The 17,638-nt window shown below is 60.5% G+C and overlaps 1 protein-coding gene across 1 annotated transcript in view; it reads right to left on the minus strand.

Moving 5' to 3' along the window:
* Positions 1-301: 301 nt before the first annotated feature.
* EPPK1 (epiplakin 1) overlaps positions 302-17,638 on the minus strand; it is a 28,809-nt gene continuing 11,472 nt past the window's right edge. The window contains 4 exon segments of the mRNA XM_051610315.1: positions 302-1,069; positions 1,154-3,264; positions 5,797-5,881; positions 15,352-17,606. Coding sequence (XP_051466275.1) covers positions 302-1,069; positions 1,154-3,264; positions 5,797-5,881; positions 15,352-17,606 — 5,219 coding nt within the window.

A 17,638-nucleotide genomic window follows, 5' to 3' on the forward strand; every position in this document is an offset into this window, starting at 1 on the left:
TCTGTCACACGCAGCCCTGTGACACACACGTGTCACGGGGCCGTGCCCCCAGCTCTCCTGCTCTCCATGCCCCGGGCAGGTTCCCACCGTCTCCCTGCTCCCTCTCAGTGCCACCTGCCCTGGGACCAGCCCCTCCTGGAGCCCCCCCAGCACCCCCGGCCCGGGGGGCTCGGCCGGGCAAGGAAACGTCGGCACAGCAGCAGTTGAGCAGCAAGTGGTTTATCCGTGGTTTATCTAGATTGTCCCCCTTGTTCCTCCAGGATTGGCGCTGGCTCCGGCGCCACCTCGAGGGGCTCTGCCCCTAGAGACCCCGGTGGGGGCTCTGCGGGCCGGTGGTGACGGTGGTGGTGATGGTGATCCTGTTGACCCTCAGCCCCCCCGCGCCGTAGGAGTCGAGCTGCGCCTCCCGCTTGTACTCGGAGACCTGCTCGGTGGAGAGGAGCTCCCAGACCGAGACCTGCCGCTCCTGGAAGGGCCCGAAGGTGATGTAGGAGCCCTCGGAACGCAGCAGATCCACCGTCTGGGGCAGGGCTGCCCGCTGCCCGCCCGGGCGGGCTCTCGCCGTGCTGCCGGTGGTGCTGGCCAGCTCCGGGGTGCTTAGTGCCCCTGCACCGTGCAGCTCCAGGAGCTCCTGCCTCTTCTCCTCAGGGATGGAGCTGGAGAACAGCAGGTCCCACACAGAGACCTGTCTCCCCTGGAACTCACCAGCTGACATCTCAACAGTGGTGGACCTCAGGGTCTCCTCCCAGCTCCTGTCCTGCGGGTGGGTGTGCTCAGCTTTGGGAACTGTCACCTCGGCTCCTGGGCTTTCATCTGCCAACTGCTTGTCCTTTGCTGCTTCTGCCTTGGTGACAATGGTGCTGACCACGGTCTTCACCTGCTCCAGGGTCAGCTCTCCTGCCTGGTACAGCTCCAGCAGCTCCTTTCTGGTCTCCTTGGGGATGTACTTGGAGTGGAGCAGGTCCCAGACAGAGACCTTGTGGCCCCGGAACTTTCCAACATCCATCTCAACAGCTGTGTTTTTCAGGGCTGTTTCCCAAGTTTCTTCTCTGGAGGAGTCATCATCCTTCTCTCCTGCTGCTGACACTGTGTCCCTGTTGGAAGCTTTGACTGTAATTAGGAGATTTCTGCCTGTAGATTCCTTTTTCTTAACAAGAGTGGTGACAACAGTTACTAACTGCTCCAAGGCCACTGCCCCTGCACGGTACAGCCCCAGGAGCTCCTGCCTCTTCTCCTCAGGGATGGAGCTGGAGAACAGCAGGTCCCACACAGAGACCTGTCTCCCCTGGAACTCACCCACAGGCATCTCAACAGTGGTGGACCTCAGGGTCTCCTCCCAGCTCCTGTCCTGCGGGTGGGTGTGCTCAGCTTTGGGAACTGTCACCTCGGCTCTTGGGCTTTCATCTGCCAACTGCTTGTCCTTTGCTGCTTCTGCCTTGGTGACAATGGTGCTGACCACGGTCTTCACCTGCTCCAGGGTCAGCTCTCCTGCCTGGTACAGCTCCAGCAGCTCCTTTCTGGTCTCCTTGGGGATGTACTTGGAGTGGAGCAGGTCCCAGACAGAGACCTTGTGGCCCCGGAACTTTCCAACATCCATCTCAATGGTTGTGTTTTTCAGGGCTGTTTCCCAAGTTTCTTCTCTGGAGGAGTCATCATCCTTCTCTCCTGCTGCTGACACTGTGTCCTTGTTGGAAGCCTTGACTGTAATTAGGAGTTTCCTGCCTGTAGATTCCTTTTTCTTAACGAGAGTGGTGACAACTGTTGTCATCTGCTCCAGAGTTAATAACCTTTCATGGAACATGTCCAGGAGCTCCTGTCTTTTCTCCTCAGGGATGTAGCTGGAGAAGAGCAGGTCCCACACAGAGACCTGTCTCCCCTGGAACTCACCAGCTGGCACCTCCGTGGTGGTGGATTTCAAGATGTTATCTAGTTGTGCATCTTGTGTTGAAAATTCATCTTCAGCTTCCTCTGCCCCTGTCACCACCTTGTGCGGACCTCTGGCATTGGCCGTGAGGGTGGCACTTGCCACGCCTGCTCTGTTGATGACGGTGGTGACCACAGCAGCCACCTCTTCTGTGGTCAGTATCCCTGCTCTGTACAGCTCCAGCAGCTCCTGCCGCCTCCCCTGAGGGATGTGCCTGGAGAAGAGCAGATCCAACAAGGAAATGTTTTGCCCTTGGAACTCGCCAGCGGTGACATGGATGGTTGCAGACTTTAAGGACTTCCTCAACTGTTGCTCCTGGGCGTGCATAACCTGAACAGCTTGAGGTGCTTCCACCTCACTGTTGGGTGTAGCTGTGGGTGAGCCCGGGTCCCCGTGCTCCATCTCTGCCCCAGTGATGATGGTGGTGAGGATGGTGATCATCTCTGGTATGGCCACCGTCCCCGCCTTGTACCTCCGCAGCAGCTCCTCTCTCTGGTGGTGGGGGACGTAGCGGGAGAAGAGGAGCTCCCAGATGGTGACGCTCTGGCCCTGGAAGAGCCCCACGCTGAGGGTGGTGCGGGCGGCCTGCAGGGCTTTGCGGGCCTCCTTGTTGAGCTGGTGAAGCACCGAGCCCTGGTCCAGCACGTGCAGCATGAGCAGCCCCGTGTCCGGGTCGGGCACGCAGCGGCGCAGCAGCTGCAGGTAGGTGAGGTTCTCGTGGGTGTTGGGGTCGAAGCAGCTTCTCGTTTGGTTCTTGGGGTTAGAAAGAAACTGGCACATCTCCTGGTCGAAGTAGCCCCTCTGGCAGGCCACCTCCACGGGCAGGCGGTGGCTGTGCACGGGGTCGATGATGCCGCCCGTGGCGATCTGCGCCTCCAGCAGGCGGATGGCATGTTCCTTCACAATGAACTCCTTCTTCATGGCCTGGAAGAGGGAGATCTTGTGCCCGGTGTAGGGCTCAGTGTAGCCCCTCACGGCTCCTTCTGCCGACAGCAGCTTGTCATAAAAATCTCTTCCGATGAGTCCCGCAGCCAGTGCCTCTGTCACCGACAGCTTCTGGTTCCTCGCGGGGTCGGTGAGGAACCCGGAGGCAGCCTGGGCCTCCAGCAGCACCAGGGCTGTACCTGGTGTCAGCAGCCCCCTCATCATGGCATCATAGATGCTCATCTTCTTGTTCATGGCCTGGATGAAGACTCCAGCTATGAAGTTACTCCCACCCATCTCCTTGTGTCCACCTGCACTCAGGTTGCTTCCTGTGTTGCTTGACTTGTTCTGAGGGGGTCCACTCATCTCCATGGTCTCTGGGGAACAGTCCTGCTGCTGTGGGGCACCGTGTTCTTCTGAGGAGACAGAAATAAAAGACCTGGTAAGACAGGGGTTCTTGTGCAGTTCTCAAGGTTTGTGTGAATCCACATGGAACCATCAGATCATTTTAGTTGGAAGAGACCTTTGAGATCCTCCAGTCCCACCCGTTCCCCCAGCCCTGCCCAGGCCACCCCTGCCCCATGTCCCTCAGCACCATCTCCAGGGCTTGGAAACCCCTCCAGGGATGGGGACTCCCCCCTGCCCTGGGCAGCCTGGGCCAGGCCCTGACAACCCTTGCCAGGAAGGAATTGTTCCCCAGATCCAACCTCAGCCTCCCCTGGCACAACTTGAGGCCGTTCCCTCTTGTCCCAGGGCTTGTTCCTGGGGAGCAGAGCCCGACCCCCCTGGCTCCAACCTCCTCTCAGGCAGCTGCAGAGCCAGCAGGTCTCCCCTCAGCCTCCTTTGCTCCAGGCTCAACACCCCCAGCTCCCTCAGCTGCTCCTCACAAGTTCTCCAGACCCTTCCCCTTCTGCTCCAGCCCCTTCCCCAGCTCCAGGGCCCTTCTCTGGACACAGCCCCTCCGTGTCTCTTTTCTGACCCAAAACTGACCCCAGGATTTCAGGTGCACCATATATGACTGTCCCAATGACTACCCAGCTGAAAGTCACCTCCTGCTCCTCTCTGCTTGGACCATCACACTGCCTGGCTTCGTGGTGGCCACAGGAAGGCTGTGAGTGTGGTGGGACAACCCCAGCACCGGGCAGGGTGGCAGGCACAGCCTGGCTCCTGCCTGTCCAGGGACATCTTTCTCCTTGCTGTGACACCCCACACCACCCCAGCGTGGCCCAGGACACGGGAAGGGTCTCAGCAGCACACGAGTGGCCAGTGAGATCCTCGTGGGGTGGTGGGGCCCAGGTGGGCAGGACTTTCTCTGGGGCTGAAACTGAGGTGTGCCAGCTTGGGTCAGCAGAGCCCTCATCCTGCTGCACTCCCCTGCCCCCCACAGCTGCAGACCCCCATGGAGCTCAGTGGGGCTGGGTCTGCTGCCAACCTGCACAGCCCCCCTGGCGCCAGGGCAGGTGACCCAACACCCATCACAGGCAGGTGCTTTCACCAGGAGCTCCCAGCCCCCGTGCCACGGGGGTCAGGAATGATCAATCTTTGTTCTTGGCTCATCGCTCCTCAGGAGGAGGGCAGAGGCAGGGCAGGGATCTGTGTAGCCCAGAGTCCTGTTTCCATCTTGAGCCAGGAGTGGACAACAGGGGAGGGACGAGGAGTGGGGCAGGGTGTGTGATGTCTCCCAGGTTTCCGTGTCAACAACCTCTGACCATGTCCAGCCCAGTGGATTTTTGTGAGCTTTATGCAGGTTGGGTCTGTGTTGTTACCCGGGAGGGACGTCTCCCGTCCTGTCACCTGGTCCCTTCTGGAAGCCCTGCCAGGTTTCAGCATCCACAGCACGGAGTGGTGATGAGGCCACATCCTCGTAAACGCAGGAGAGATGAAACCCCAGCCCTGCCTGTGGGAACACCCATCTCCCACAACCCCCATGACTGACACTAATGACACCTTTGACTCGCTATCAGGGCCAGAGCTTAACTCTCCCACTGTTTACCCAACTGGTCTGGAAGTCTCTGAGTCATTGCTTTTGATCCGTTTCAGTGTGGGACAGATGCTGCTGCAGATGGATCAGGGCAGAGGTGCAACCCGGCGGTTGCAGAGCAGCCCCTGCCTCTCTGGAGACCCTGCCCATGGCTCTCCAGGCTCCTCTGGTGGCTCTGGTCTCCCTGGTGGCTCCAGCCCTGGAGAGCAGCTTCTCTGCTTTCTCCTCCCCGACGGAGCTAAGACCTCCTGGGAGGTGACAGGGCTGGTTGTGCCACTTGCTGGGGTGGCACTGGATCCAGAACCAAGCGGAGTCCTGTGTCACACCCTGGAGCAGGTGACACTTATGTAGGACACGGCTGCCGTGCAAGCAGCCTGTGCTGGGGTGACCTTGCCCAGCTGCAAGCTGTCATTAGCTGCTCTCCAGTCAGGGCTCCTGCGGCCGGGCTGGGCTGCACATGCAGCTCCCGGGGCAGCACCTGGTTGTCCTTCCAGGCCGTGGCAGCAGGAGGCCCCAGTGGAAGTGGTTTTCCACCCGGAGCGGCCAGGGGTGGCCTGGTGGTGCCCTGGTCCCCAGGGAAATCCTGCCCCAGCCCCCTGCCAGGGAGGTCCCAGCCGGGACCCTCCTGCCTCCCCAGCCTCCCAGCTGCCTGCAGGCTCAGGCAGGTCCCTCATCTCTGCTGCCTCCCCCCTGGGCCTCAGTGTCCCCATTAGCTCATCAGAAGGATCCAGGACACCAAGTGTAAGGTGTGGAGCAGCAGCTCCATCCAGCTCTCTGGCTTTGTCCCTCCTTGGAAAGGACTGAGTCCTGCCTGGGGACCTCCTGCCCACCCCAGTCACCAGTCCCCACCAGTGCCAACACCAGGTTTTGGGGCAGAGGGAAGGTCCCCACATCCCTTGCAGGCCCCTGGTGCCTGCAGGGAGGGTGCCATGCCAAGTGCTGGCCCCTCAGGTGGGCTCTGTCCTACCTGCTGGACACGTCTCCAGCACAGCTGGCTCCCCGCAGCCTCTGGTCCTCCTCCTCTTCTCCTTCCTCCTCCTGCTGCCTCCCAGCTGGGATGAGCAGCCCAAACAAGCACCCCATTTAAATTCTCCCTTTCCCCGCCCCTGGAGATGACACAGTGGCCCAGCCCCTGCTGAGCTGCTGGAGCACCCAGGGAACCCAGACCTCCAGCCTCCGCAGCAGGGTCAGGGCAGCCCAGGTGGGGTGACAGGCTGGGACACGGTGACCATCCCCAAGGTGTGGGGCACTGGGGCCAGCGACGGCTGCCGAGGGTCCAGAGGCACCGTCTGGCTTCTCTGCCACCACCTCCTGCTCCTGGGCTGCCTTGTCCCTGGTCCCAGCTGCCATGCAGGACTTGGGCTTGTCCCACCAGGCTTTGCTCTGCTGAGCACCTTGGCTGGGCAGCTGTGGCCACCATCCCACAGGCTGTGGTGGCTGCTGGTGGCCCTGGCTCTGCATGGAGCAGGGGGTCAGTGCTCCTGGCTGGTGCAGCCCCAGGATGGAAACCCCTGCTGCTCCTGGTGGGTGTCTTGCCACGGAGCTGTGCCATGGCCAGTGTCCACCCAGGACCTCGTTGCACCCAAGGCACCACTGGTGCCTTAGTGCTGCACCAGGGCTGCAGCTCAGTCTTGTCTTTGTGTCCATCTCTGTGCTGATGTAGGATGGGACACATCGTGTGTGAATGTGTGTGACTGTGTGTGTGACTGTGTGTGTGCTGCCACCACCTGCACCTGGGGCTGTGCCCCAATTTGTGACTGTATTACAGCATCATGGAGTGATTTGGGTTGGAGGGACCTGAAAGCCCACCCAGTGCCACCCCTGCATGGGCAGGGACACCTCCCAGCAGCCCAGGCTGCTCCAAGCCCCATCCAACCTGCCCTTCAACACTGCCAGGGATGGGGCAGCCACAGCTTCCCTGGGCAACCTGGGCCAGGCTCTCCCCACCCTCACAGCCCAGAATTTCTCCCTCCCATCTCAGCTCCAGCTCCCTCTGCCAGCTGGAAACCCTTCCCCCTGCTCCCAGCCCTCCCTGCCCTTGTCCCAAGCCCCTCCCCAGCTTTCCTGGAGCCCCTTCAGGCCCTGGAAGGTGCTCTCAGGTCTCCCTGGAGCCTTCTCTTCTCCAGGCTGAACACCCCAGCTCTCCCAGCCTGGCTCCAGAGCAGAGCTGCTCCAGCCCTCCCAGCATCTCCGGGGCCTCCTCTGGCCTCTCCAACAGCTCCATGTCCTCCCTGTGCTGGGGACCCCAGCCTGGCCCCAGCCCTGCAGGGGGGTCTCAGCAGAGGGGACAATCCCCCCCTGGCCCTGCTGGTCACCTGCTGGGGATGCAGCCCAGGACCTGACTCCGTGCAGGTGCCTCCACGTGTGTGCACGTGTCCCTGTGTGTGTGTGCGCAAGGGAGAGGCCGGGTCTGTGCCTGCAGCTGCACATGTGTGTGTCTGTGTCAGTGTGTGTCTCTGTGTCTGTGTGTGCTGGTGAGGGGCCAGCCCTGCGTGGGTGTGTGACTCGGTGCCACGCGGGGGAGGTCCTGCCCGTCCTTCCCGGGCTGCCATTCCTGCTTGGGATGCACATTCCCGGGGCTGGGTGCGGCGGGACCAGCTGAGCAGCGCACGGAGCTGTTTCTCTCTGACCCAGCAGGTCGGTTTGGCTCTGGGGAGCACACCTGGGCAGGAGGTCCCTCTGTTCCCAGCAGACAGGACCTCTCCTCCCTGCTCCCTCCACAACAGCTCTTCCCTGCCTGACCTCTCTTTCCAGCCTTCCTTACGCTGGGCAGTTAATGACACCACCAAGTCACTAATTGCACCTCACTGTGGGTTCAGTAATTCCGGTCGGGCTTTGTTCTGGGCTGCATCCTTGGGAGTGGAGTCCAAGGGTCCCCGGGCCAGGCAGGAGGATCCTGTCTGTTGTCCCAGGGCCACTGGGCCACTGCCTGGAGCTGGCCTGGCTGGTCTGACACCTCTGAAGTGCTGGCAGTCGGTGGCTTCCCTTGAAGGTGCATAATTTCTCCCAGCAGAGGCTGTGGTTTCTCTCCCCACGGTGGATGCCTCCAGCCCAGGTCCCATTACAGCCATGGAGAGACCATCAGGACACACCTGGATCCCACAGCATGACTCCTCTGACCACCTGCACCTGTCTCTCCCAGGCTGTGTCCACAAAGCCACCACCATCCTCATGGACCTGCTCTCCCTTGGCTGGCTGGGGCAGCTGGGGGGCCCTGCTCCACACACAAACATCACCTGCAGGGAACCAGCCCTGGAGGTCACCTCCTGCACCTCCCAGCAGACCCAGCAGACCCTGGGTGGCTTCAACAGTTGAACCCCATGGAAAGGCTGGTGCTTCACCTCAGCCCCGTGCCCAGATTGTCCCCTGGCAGACAGCAGGGCTCCTTCTCCCCAGCTGAGTGTTTAATCCTGCTGTTCCCTCCCCACGACAAATTTTTTTCTTTTGTTCTTATGAGACCCCCCTGCAGGGCTGGGGCCAGGCTGGGGTCCCCAGCACAGGAAGGACACGGAGCTGTTGGAGAGGCCAGAGGAGGCCCCGGAGATGCTGGGAGGGCTGGAGCAGCTCTGCTCTGGAGCCAGGCTGGGAGAGCTGGGGGGTTCAGCCTGGAGAAGAGAAGGCTCCAGGGAGACCTGAGAGCACCTTCCAGGGCCTGAAGGGGCTCCAGGAAAGCTGGGGAGGGGCTTGGGACAAGGGCAGGGAGGGATGGGAGCAGGGGGAAGGGTTTCCAGCTGGCAGAGGGAGCTGGAGCTGAGATGGGAGGGAGAAATTCTGGGCTGTGAGGGTGGGGAGAGCCTGGCCCAGGTTGCCCAGGGAAGCTGTGGCTGCCCCATCCCTGGCAGTGTTGAAGGGCAGGTTGGATGGGGCTTGGAGCAGCCTGGGCTGCTGGGAGGTGTCCCTGCCCATGCGGGGGGGGCACTGGGTGGGCTTTGAGGTCCCTCCAACCCAAACCACCTGGGATTCAATGATTCCCTAAGGCACTGTCAAAGGCTTTGGGGATGGATTGGTGAGCTGAGCTCTGCTGTACTGTGTCCAAGGGGTGTCTCCCCAGGGGAACAGGGTGATCCTGCAGGACACCCCTGGGCCTGCCAGCTCACGGAGCCCCCAGGTGTTCTGAGGGTCTTTTCCCTCCACAGTCCTGGGGCAGAAGAACAGTGTAAAGAAGATGATTCTGTCAGTCATTTGTCCCTTGGGGAAGCTGTTCCATACACCTGCTCCCAGTCTGCTCCAAGTCCTGGAGACATCAGGAAGAACTTTCAGGCCACCCTCAGCCTGGGCACTGCGGGTCCCTTGGCAAGAGGATGCCATAGACCCTCCTGGTGGGCTGCAGCGCCGGGGGATCCTGAGGGACCCTGGAAACCCGTGTCCCTGCTCAGCGGGGCCCACGGATCCACCTCTTTCATCTTCCTGCTCTGGGACACGGAGGCACAGACTCAGCTGGTGAGCTGCAGGCTGACCCTGCACCTCGTGTGGTCTGCAGATGACCCAGGGGCTGGTGAGCAGGGCTGTCCCCATCTTGGTTTACAAGCCAAAAGAAAATGACTTCACATGTTGCTTTTCCTCGGAGTGCCAGGAGCTGGGTATTCGTGGCACACCAGGATGCAGCCTCATGGGATGCTCCTGTCCTTCTCTGCTGTGCTCAGTGACTCCCCAGCTGGTCCTGCAGCTTCCTGGGAAGCCTGGCATGGAGACACCTGGGCTCAGGTATCTGCAGCCCCGTGGCTTGGCCTCACCTGCCGGAAAGTGTAGGTGGCCTTGGCTGAAGCAGCCATGAACCACATCAGAGAGCTGGGAGATGGCTTTCTCATGGCTGCTTCAGCACTGGCCTGTTTGGGGAGTGTTGTTTTCCTGCTCTGATCAGTTTGGGAAACCGTCTGTGCCAGAGCTGGGCTGCTGACACGACTCCCTTCCAGCTGGTCCCTGCAGCCACCGGCTGAGCCTGGGAAGTAGGGGTGATGGGAATGAGGTTGGGGGTGGCTCCAGAGGGGATGCACAGGGAGTCACCAAGTCACGTGTGGTTTGGGTTGGAGGCACTTCGGAGACCACCCAGTCCCACCCCTCCTGCCATGGGCAGGGACACCTCCCACCAGCCCAGGCTGCTCCAAGCCCCATCCAACCTAGACTTGATGGTCAGGAATGGAGCTGGGAAAGGGACTGGAGAACAAGCCTGACCAGCAGCAACTGAGGGAGCTGGGGGTGTCCAGCCTGCAGCAAAGGAGGCTGAGGGGAGACCTGCTGGCTCTGCAGCTGCCTGAGAGGAGGTTGGAGCCAGGGGGGTCGGGCTCTGCTCCCCAGGAACAAGCCCTGGGACAAGAGGGAACGGCCTCAAGTTGTGCCAGGGGAGGTTGAGGTTGGAGATTAGAAGAAACTTCTTCACTGAAAAGGTCATTAAACCCTGGCTCAGGCTGCCCAAGGAGGTGATTGAATCTCCATCTCTGGGGGTATTTCAAAGCCCTGGAGATGTGGTGTGGAGGGACAAGGGTTAGCACTGGACTTGGTAGAGTTGGATTAATGGTTGGTAGAGTTGGGTTATGGTTGGACTCGATGATCTTAAAGGTCTTTTCCAAGCAGAAGAAGTCTGTGATTCCATGACTTGTTAGGCAGCAGCCTCACCCCTGAGGTGCAGAGGGCAGCCCCTGTGCTGGGGGATCCCTCCTGGGACATCCCCGGGACAACAGGGAACAGCAGCAGCCGCCGGTGCCCCTCGGCACCCCGCGGTGTGGAGCTGGTGCACCAGCTTTCCCAGGGCAGAGGTGTCCCGAGGTGCCCTGTGGGTGCTCCTGGCAGGCATGGAGCTGGGCTGGGACCTGCTGGTGGGTGGGACCCGATGGGAACGTCACCTTGGCCGTGGCACCTCCTGCCACACGCCTGGCCCTGCCTGCTCTTGCTCAGCTGAGCAATGCTCCCTGGGCTGGAAAAGAATAACAAAAATGTCCTTTTCAAAAGCCACAAAGATGCAGCCAAGCCCAGCACTCAGGGGATGGGCACAGGCAGGTAACCAGGGACAAACAGAAAAGACAAAAATCCCATTTATTCCGGCTGGCAGATGCGTGGTTGCACAACCCAGCCCCTGTGGGAAAGCAGCTCTCAAGTGTCCTTTGCCCTGACACGCGATTCCTGAGAAACAGGGATCGGTGGGACTGACGCTGGTGCCTGGCCCAGGAATGGGGCAGGGAGGGAGATAAGCCCTGGGTGCTGGGCTGGTGCCAGGGCTGAACCACAGCACTGACTGCTTCCTGCTGCCCTTCCCAGGCAGCTGGGTGATCATTTGGCTTTCCAGTGCCTGAAGGGGCTCCAGGAAAGCTGGGGAGGGGCTTGGGACAAGGGCAGGGAGGGATGGGAGCAGGGGGAAGGGTTTCCAGCTGGCAGAGGGAGCTGGAGCTGAGATGGGAGGGAGAAATTCTGGGCTGTGAGGGTGGGGAGAGCCTGGCCCAGGTTGCCCAGGGAAGCTGTGGCTGCCCCATCCCTGGCAGTGTTGAAGGGCAGGTTGGATGGGGCTTGGAGCAGCCTGGGCTGCTGGGAGGTGTCCCTGCCCATGCAGGGCTGGCACTGGGTGGGCTTTGAGGTCCCTCCAATCCAAACCATTCTATGATTCTATGGTTCTATGACACTGCTCCTGCCAACCCATCAGATGTTACACCCAGGAACGTGGCTGAGTCCTGAGGACCCAACACCAGCTATTCCTGTTTGCCATCATGGAAGAGGAAGTTTTCAGGAAGAGTAAAACAGGCCAAAACAGAGGGAGAAGCTTTGAACAGGCAGCTGAGGGAAGCTGCCTCCCAAGAAAAGCCACCCAGCTCCCGTTCATGGTCCCAAGCAAATGTTTTAGGCCCCTCCAGCCTGCAGTGGGATGTGGCAGGAAGGTGGGTGTGATCTTTGCAGCTTTGGTATCTAATTACCCACAATAAGGGTTAATTACTGCCTGGGCATGACCCTGGAAGGAGTGCCTTTTGCAAGGTCCCTTCCAACCCAAACCATTCCATGATTCCATGAGTCCATGCCCTGCTGGCAATGTTTTGCCTCAGGCAGCCCAGGAGGGCTCTGGGCTCCTCAGCTGCAGGAGCAGGTTACTGGCTCACCTTCAGGCTCTTGTCCCCCAAGATGGCCGAGGCTGTTTCTGCAAAACTGCCCTCCAGCAGGCCAGCCTGGGGCTGTCCCTCCCCAGGGGCAGGACTTGGGGTTTCTGTTCTGGTTTGGTGAGGTTTTTGGTAGCAGGGGAAGGGCCCCAGGGGTGGCTCCGGTGAGAAGCTGAGAAGCTGCCCCTGCTTCCAAAACCAGACAAGGAGCCATCAGAGGGACAGCAGATGAACCTCTGCCATAAACATACGAAAGAACGGCTACAAACCTGAGCAGAGCTAGGAGAGGGTGAGAAGGGCTGAGCTGGAGAGGAGAGCAGTGCTGGTGGTTGGTGAGGAAGAAGGGGAAGAAGGTGCCCAAGCAGCAGTTTCCCTGCAGCCCACGGCGAGATGGTAGCTGTGCCCCTGCATCCATGAAGGAACGTGGTGGGACATTCCCTGAAGGTGCCAGGAGGGGTGAGCTTGGCCAGTGGGCTTGGATTTTGTGGCCATTGGATTTGCTGCCCATGGTCTGGGATAGTGCAGCTGTGGAAGCCCCCGGGCCAGGGGAGGTGCCTGTTCCCAAAGCCCCCATGACCCTGCGGGCAGCGCTGGAGCAGCTCCGGGGCTGGTGGGAAGGGCTGATGGAGCAGAGGTTGGTGGAGGACTCTGCCATGGGAGGGACCTGTGGGGAAGCAGGGCAGGACTGTCAGGAATCCTTCTCCCTGAGGAGGAAGGAGCAGCAGGAACCACCAGCCTGTGCAGTGGCTCTAAACCCCATCCCCATCCGCTGTGCCGCTGGGGGGAAGGAGGGAGAGAAACCAGGAACAAAGAGATTTGGGCCCGGGAAGAAGGGAGGGGTGGAGTAACCTGTGTGAGCCCTGCTCTGGGTGTGTCTGTGTCCTCTGTGTGTGTGATTAGTGTGCAATTAGTATTTTTTCCTCAAGTTGAGTCTGTTTTGCCCGGGACCTTAATCAGTGAGGATCCCTCCTTGTCCTTTTTTCTCGACCTAAGAGATTTGTGCTCCTCATCCCAGAGTGTGTGTGGGGGGCTGAGGGAACGGCCGTGGGGCTGTTCTTTTGTTGTTGTGTTGGGCCCAAACCATGACAGTTTCTCTTGGGATTTCAACTGCATGAGGCTCCTTTGCTGCAGGGCAGCAGAGGGAAGTGCCAGGTACTTGCTCCCAGAGCTCTGCAGCCACTGTCCACATCCTCCAGGTCCCTCCTGGCAGGGTCAGTGGTGCCCACATCAAAGGGAAGCCAGAGCTACTAGTCTGAGGGCTGGTCAGATCTTGTTGGTCTCTCTGCAGCATCCCAGGCCTGGGCCCCAGGTCTCTGGGAAGACCCTGCAGATCTCCTGGTTTTCCCTGAAGGTGCGCAGCCTGCTCAGAGACTCTCAGCAGTCTCTGGACCCATCCTCAGGACCTTCCTTGCCACCTACATGCTCCAGCTGGTCCCTCTCTATAGCTTTTTTCTGGGGACATGATCTGTGGGACCAGATCCAGAGAGCTGAGACCTTCAGGGTCACATCCACAGCAGCTGCTATCCCTGGTGCGCCTGCATTTTCCTGATAGCCTGTCAATTAGTGCCAGGTTTGTTTCTGGTAATTGTCTTCATTAACACTAATAGGTCAGGTTTGATGTCTCTGTGTTTGCCTGCCTTGATTTCTTTGTGATCTCACCAGGAATCACCACCAACCTCCCTCCTTACACCCTGACTGACTGGTGTGACTGGCCAGGTTTGTTCCCATCACCACCTCACCCACCACTTGTGGGTCAAGTTTGCCCCTCTGTGTTGTTGTTGATGGCTCCTCTGCCCAGATACCCTCAGAGGAGCAGCTCCTCTCCTTCCACACCACCTTGCACCACCCAAGCCCCCCTGACCACCAAAGCTGGGTCACTGCTGGGATCCTGGTTGCAGCCCCACCAAGGAGCCCAGTCTCCTCTTGGGGTGTTATGGATGGACACAGCTGGTGTGTGTTATCCTGGCATGGGCACGTTCCCTCACGTCTGATTTATGCTGATTGCTGCTGAGCAGACATGAAATAACCCATTAGGATTCTTGCTGGTGGGCAGTAGCAGCTCAGAGCTGGGGATGTGGACACCAAGGTCCTTTCCCCCTGCCTGTGCCTTTGTCCCTGCCTTGAGCATCATCTGCTGCTTCTACCCCGGTCACTCGGTGTTGCTGGCTCCTCCTGCAGCTTTGGCAGCAGGGACTTTTCTCTCCTAAGCTGAATAATTTAACACCATCTGCTCCTTCCCTGTTCACAGCATCTCTAGCTTGTGCCTGCTGGTGGGGAACAGCCCAGCTCCCAGCGGGGTCCCTCAGGCCCCACCAGTGACCCCCTCACTGAGATGAGTCCCCCCTTAGTCTTGCCTTTTCTTTCCTCTGAGCATTTGGGGAACAATTCCTTCCTGGCAAGGGTTGTCAGGGCCTGGCCCAGGCTGCCCAGGGCAGGGGGGAGTCCCCATCCCTGGAGGGGTTTCCAAGCCCTGGAGATGGTGCTGAGGGACATGGGGCAGGGGTGGCCTTGGCAGGGCTGGGGGAATGGGTGGGCTGGAGGATCCTAAAGGGCTTTTCCAGTGCAAACAATTCCATGGTTCCATGATTCTATGCCTGGGAGCAGGTGCTCCACTGCTGGCTCCCCTGAACATGGATGGATGGACTAGACTCCTGGCAGGACAAGGTGCACCACAGGCTCCCAGCTCGTGTGGATCCCTCACCATTGCTCTCTGTGAAGATTCCATGGAGAGCTGGAGAACTGGAGGGTGGAAAGCAGAGCCTGGGAGAGACTGGTGGGAACAGAGCAGTGAGAGCCCAAACCAGCCTGAGCTGATGGTGTTTGTGCTCCAGACTCCTCGGGAAAACTAGACAGGCTGAGGCTTGGAGAGGAAACACGGATGATGTGTCCCCATCCAGTGACACCAAACACGACGCTGACCCTGTACCAACAGTGAAATGTGCTCTCCATGGAAAATCCAGGTATAAAAACCTGCCACTCCAAAATTGTCCTGCAAATCTGCAAGAAAACAATGTCTTTCTTGCATGAGAAAAAAGACTAGAAGAGGAAGAAGAATCCCGTTCTCACTACACCCCATGCACATCAGAAGACAAAATTCCATTTCAACCTGGATAAGGAAAATGAAGACAAGGTATTTCACTAAAATGACCTGAAATAACCCAGGCTGGAGTCTGTGATCCTGAAAGCTACAGAAAACAAAAGATCCACAGCAAAACCACAAGATTCAGAGAAATCACTTAAGGCCCTTCTTGATGTGGGCAGGTTCTGGAAACAGGAACACAACAACAAGGAAAGACTCTGAGATGAACGAGAATTTTAAAATACAGGAAATAAAAATAGTAAAAAATTAAAATAACACCAGCAGAAGAAATATTCACAGTGACTAAAATGCTCACCAAAGGAGAAAGATAAACAATGCAACAGGATTCAAAATAATTTCAATCAACTTTGAGGAAGTAAAGTCCCGTGTCCGGGTCGGGCACGCAGCGGCGCAGGAGCTGCATGTAGGTGAGGTTCTCGTGGGTGTTGGGGTCGAAGAAGCCCTTGGTGTCGTCGCTGGGGTCGGACAGGACGCGGCTCATCTCCTGGTCGAAGTAGCCCCTCTGGTAGGCCACCTCCACGGGCAGGCGGTGGCTGTGCACGGGGTCGATGATGCCGCCCGTGGCGATCTGGGCCTCCAGCAGGCGGATGCCGTGCTCCTTGACAATCAGCTCCTTCTTCATGGCCTGGAAGAGGGAGATCTGCTGGCCCGTGTAGGGGTCAGTGTAGCCCGTCACGGCCCGCTCGGCCGACAGCAGCTTCTCCTGCAGCTCGCTGCCCACCAGCCCGCTGGAGACGGCCTGGTCCACCGACAGCTTCTGGTTGGTGAGCGGGTCGACCAGGAAGCCGGTGGCCGCCTGCGCCTCCAGCAGCACCAGCCCCGTGCCCTGCCTCAGCACGCCCTTCCACATGGCCTGGTAGATGCTCATCTTCTCCAGCTTGGCGGGGTCGCCCTTGGAGGGCACCAGCACGCCGGCGATGCAGCCCGTGCCGTCCAGGTAGCGCTTGACGGAGGCCATTTGCGTCACCTCCTGCACCGTCTTGGAGCCCTGCACCAGCTGGGCTAGCGTCTCCTTGTCGATGATGCCCGAGTCGGCCAGGTCCGAGGCGGTCACCTGCCTCCTGAGGCCCGTGAACTTCACCTTGCTGCTCCGCTCCACCGCCTCCTGCACCAGGAGGCGCAGGAGCCCGGCCAGCTCCTCCAGCGCCAGGCTGCCGGCCCGCACCTGCCCCAGCAGCTCCTGCCTCTTCTGCTCGCAGACGTACGTGGAGAAGAGGAGCTCCCACAGGGAGACCTCTCGGCCGGGGAAGCTGCCCGCCGGGACCTCGACAGTGCGGGACTTGAGGGCCTGCTCCAGCTCCAGCTCCCGCTCCCGCTCCCGCTCCCGCCGGGAGCCCGCGGCCTCGCCGTTCTGGGCCGGCGCCGGGGCCTCGCGCTGCCGCGGCTGGTGGCCCTCATCCCCGGTGACGATGGCGGTGAGGAGGCTGCTCATCTGGGAGACGCTGAGCGTCCCCGCCTTGTACTGGCGCAGGAGCTCCTGGCGCCGCTGGTCGGGGACGTAGCGGGAGAAGAGGAGCTCCCAGAGGGTGACGCTCTGGCCCTGGAAGAGCCCCACGCTGAGGGTGGTGCGGGCGGCCTGCAGGGCTTTGCGGGCCTCCTCGGGCAGCTGGTAGATGGCGGAGCCCTTGTCCATCAGCTGGAGCATGAGCAGCCCCGTGTCCGGGTCGGGCACGCAGCGGCGCAGGAGCTGCATGTAGGTGAGGTTCTCGTGGGTGTTGGGGTCGAAGAAGCCCTTGGTGTCGTCGCTGGGGTCGGACAGGACGCGGCTCATCTCCTGGTCGAAGTAGCCCCTCTGGTAGGCCACCTCCACGGGCAGGCGGTGGCTGTGCACGGGGTCGATGATGCCGCCCGTGGCGATCTGGGCCTCCAGCAGGCGGATGCCGTGCTCCTTGACAATCAGCTCCTTCTTCATGGCCTGGAAGAGGGAGATCTGCTGGCCCGTGTAGGGGTCAGTGTAGCCCGTCACGGCCCGCTCGGCCGACAGCAGCTTCTCCTGCAGCTCGCTGCCCACCAGCCCGCTGGAGACGGCCTGGTCCACCGACAGCTTCTGGTTGGTGAGCGGGTCGACCAGGAAGCCGGTGGCCGCCTGCGCCTCCAGCAGCACCAGCCCCGTGCCCTGCCTCAGCACGCCCTTCCACATGGCCTGGTAGATGCTCATCTTCTCCAGCTTGGCGGGGTCGCCCTTGGAGGGCACCAGCACGCCGGCGATGCAGCCCGTGCCGTCCAGGTAGCGCTTGACGGAGGCCATTTGCGTCACCTCCTGCACCGTCTTGGAGCCCTGCACCAGCTGGGCCAGCGTCTCCTTGTCGATGATGCCCGAGTTGGCCAGGTCCGAGGCGGTCACCTGCCTCCTGAGGCCCGTGAACTTCACCTTGCTGCTCCGCTCCACCGCCTCCTGCACCAGGAGGCGCAGGAGCCCGGCCAGCTCCTCCAGCGCCAGGCTGCCGGCCCGCACCTGCCCCAGCAGCTCCTGCCTCTTCTGCTCGCAGACGTACGTGGAGAAGAGGAGCTCCCACAGGGAGACCTCTCGGCCGGGGAAGCTGCCCGCCGGGACCTCGACAGTGCGGGACTTGAGGGCCTGCTCCCGCTCCCGCTCCCGCTCCCGCTCCCGCTCCCGCTCCCGCTCCCGCCGG

The sequence above is a fragment of the Apus apus genome, chromosome 2 (genome assembly GCF_020740795.1).
Source record: "Apus apus isolate bApuApu2 chromosome 2, bApuApu2.pri.cur, whole genome shotgun sequence".
In the NCBI taxonomy this organism is placed as follows: domain Eukaryota; kingdom Metazoa; phylum Chordata; class Aves; order Apodiformes; family Apodidae; genus Apus; species Apus apus.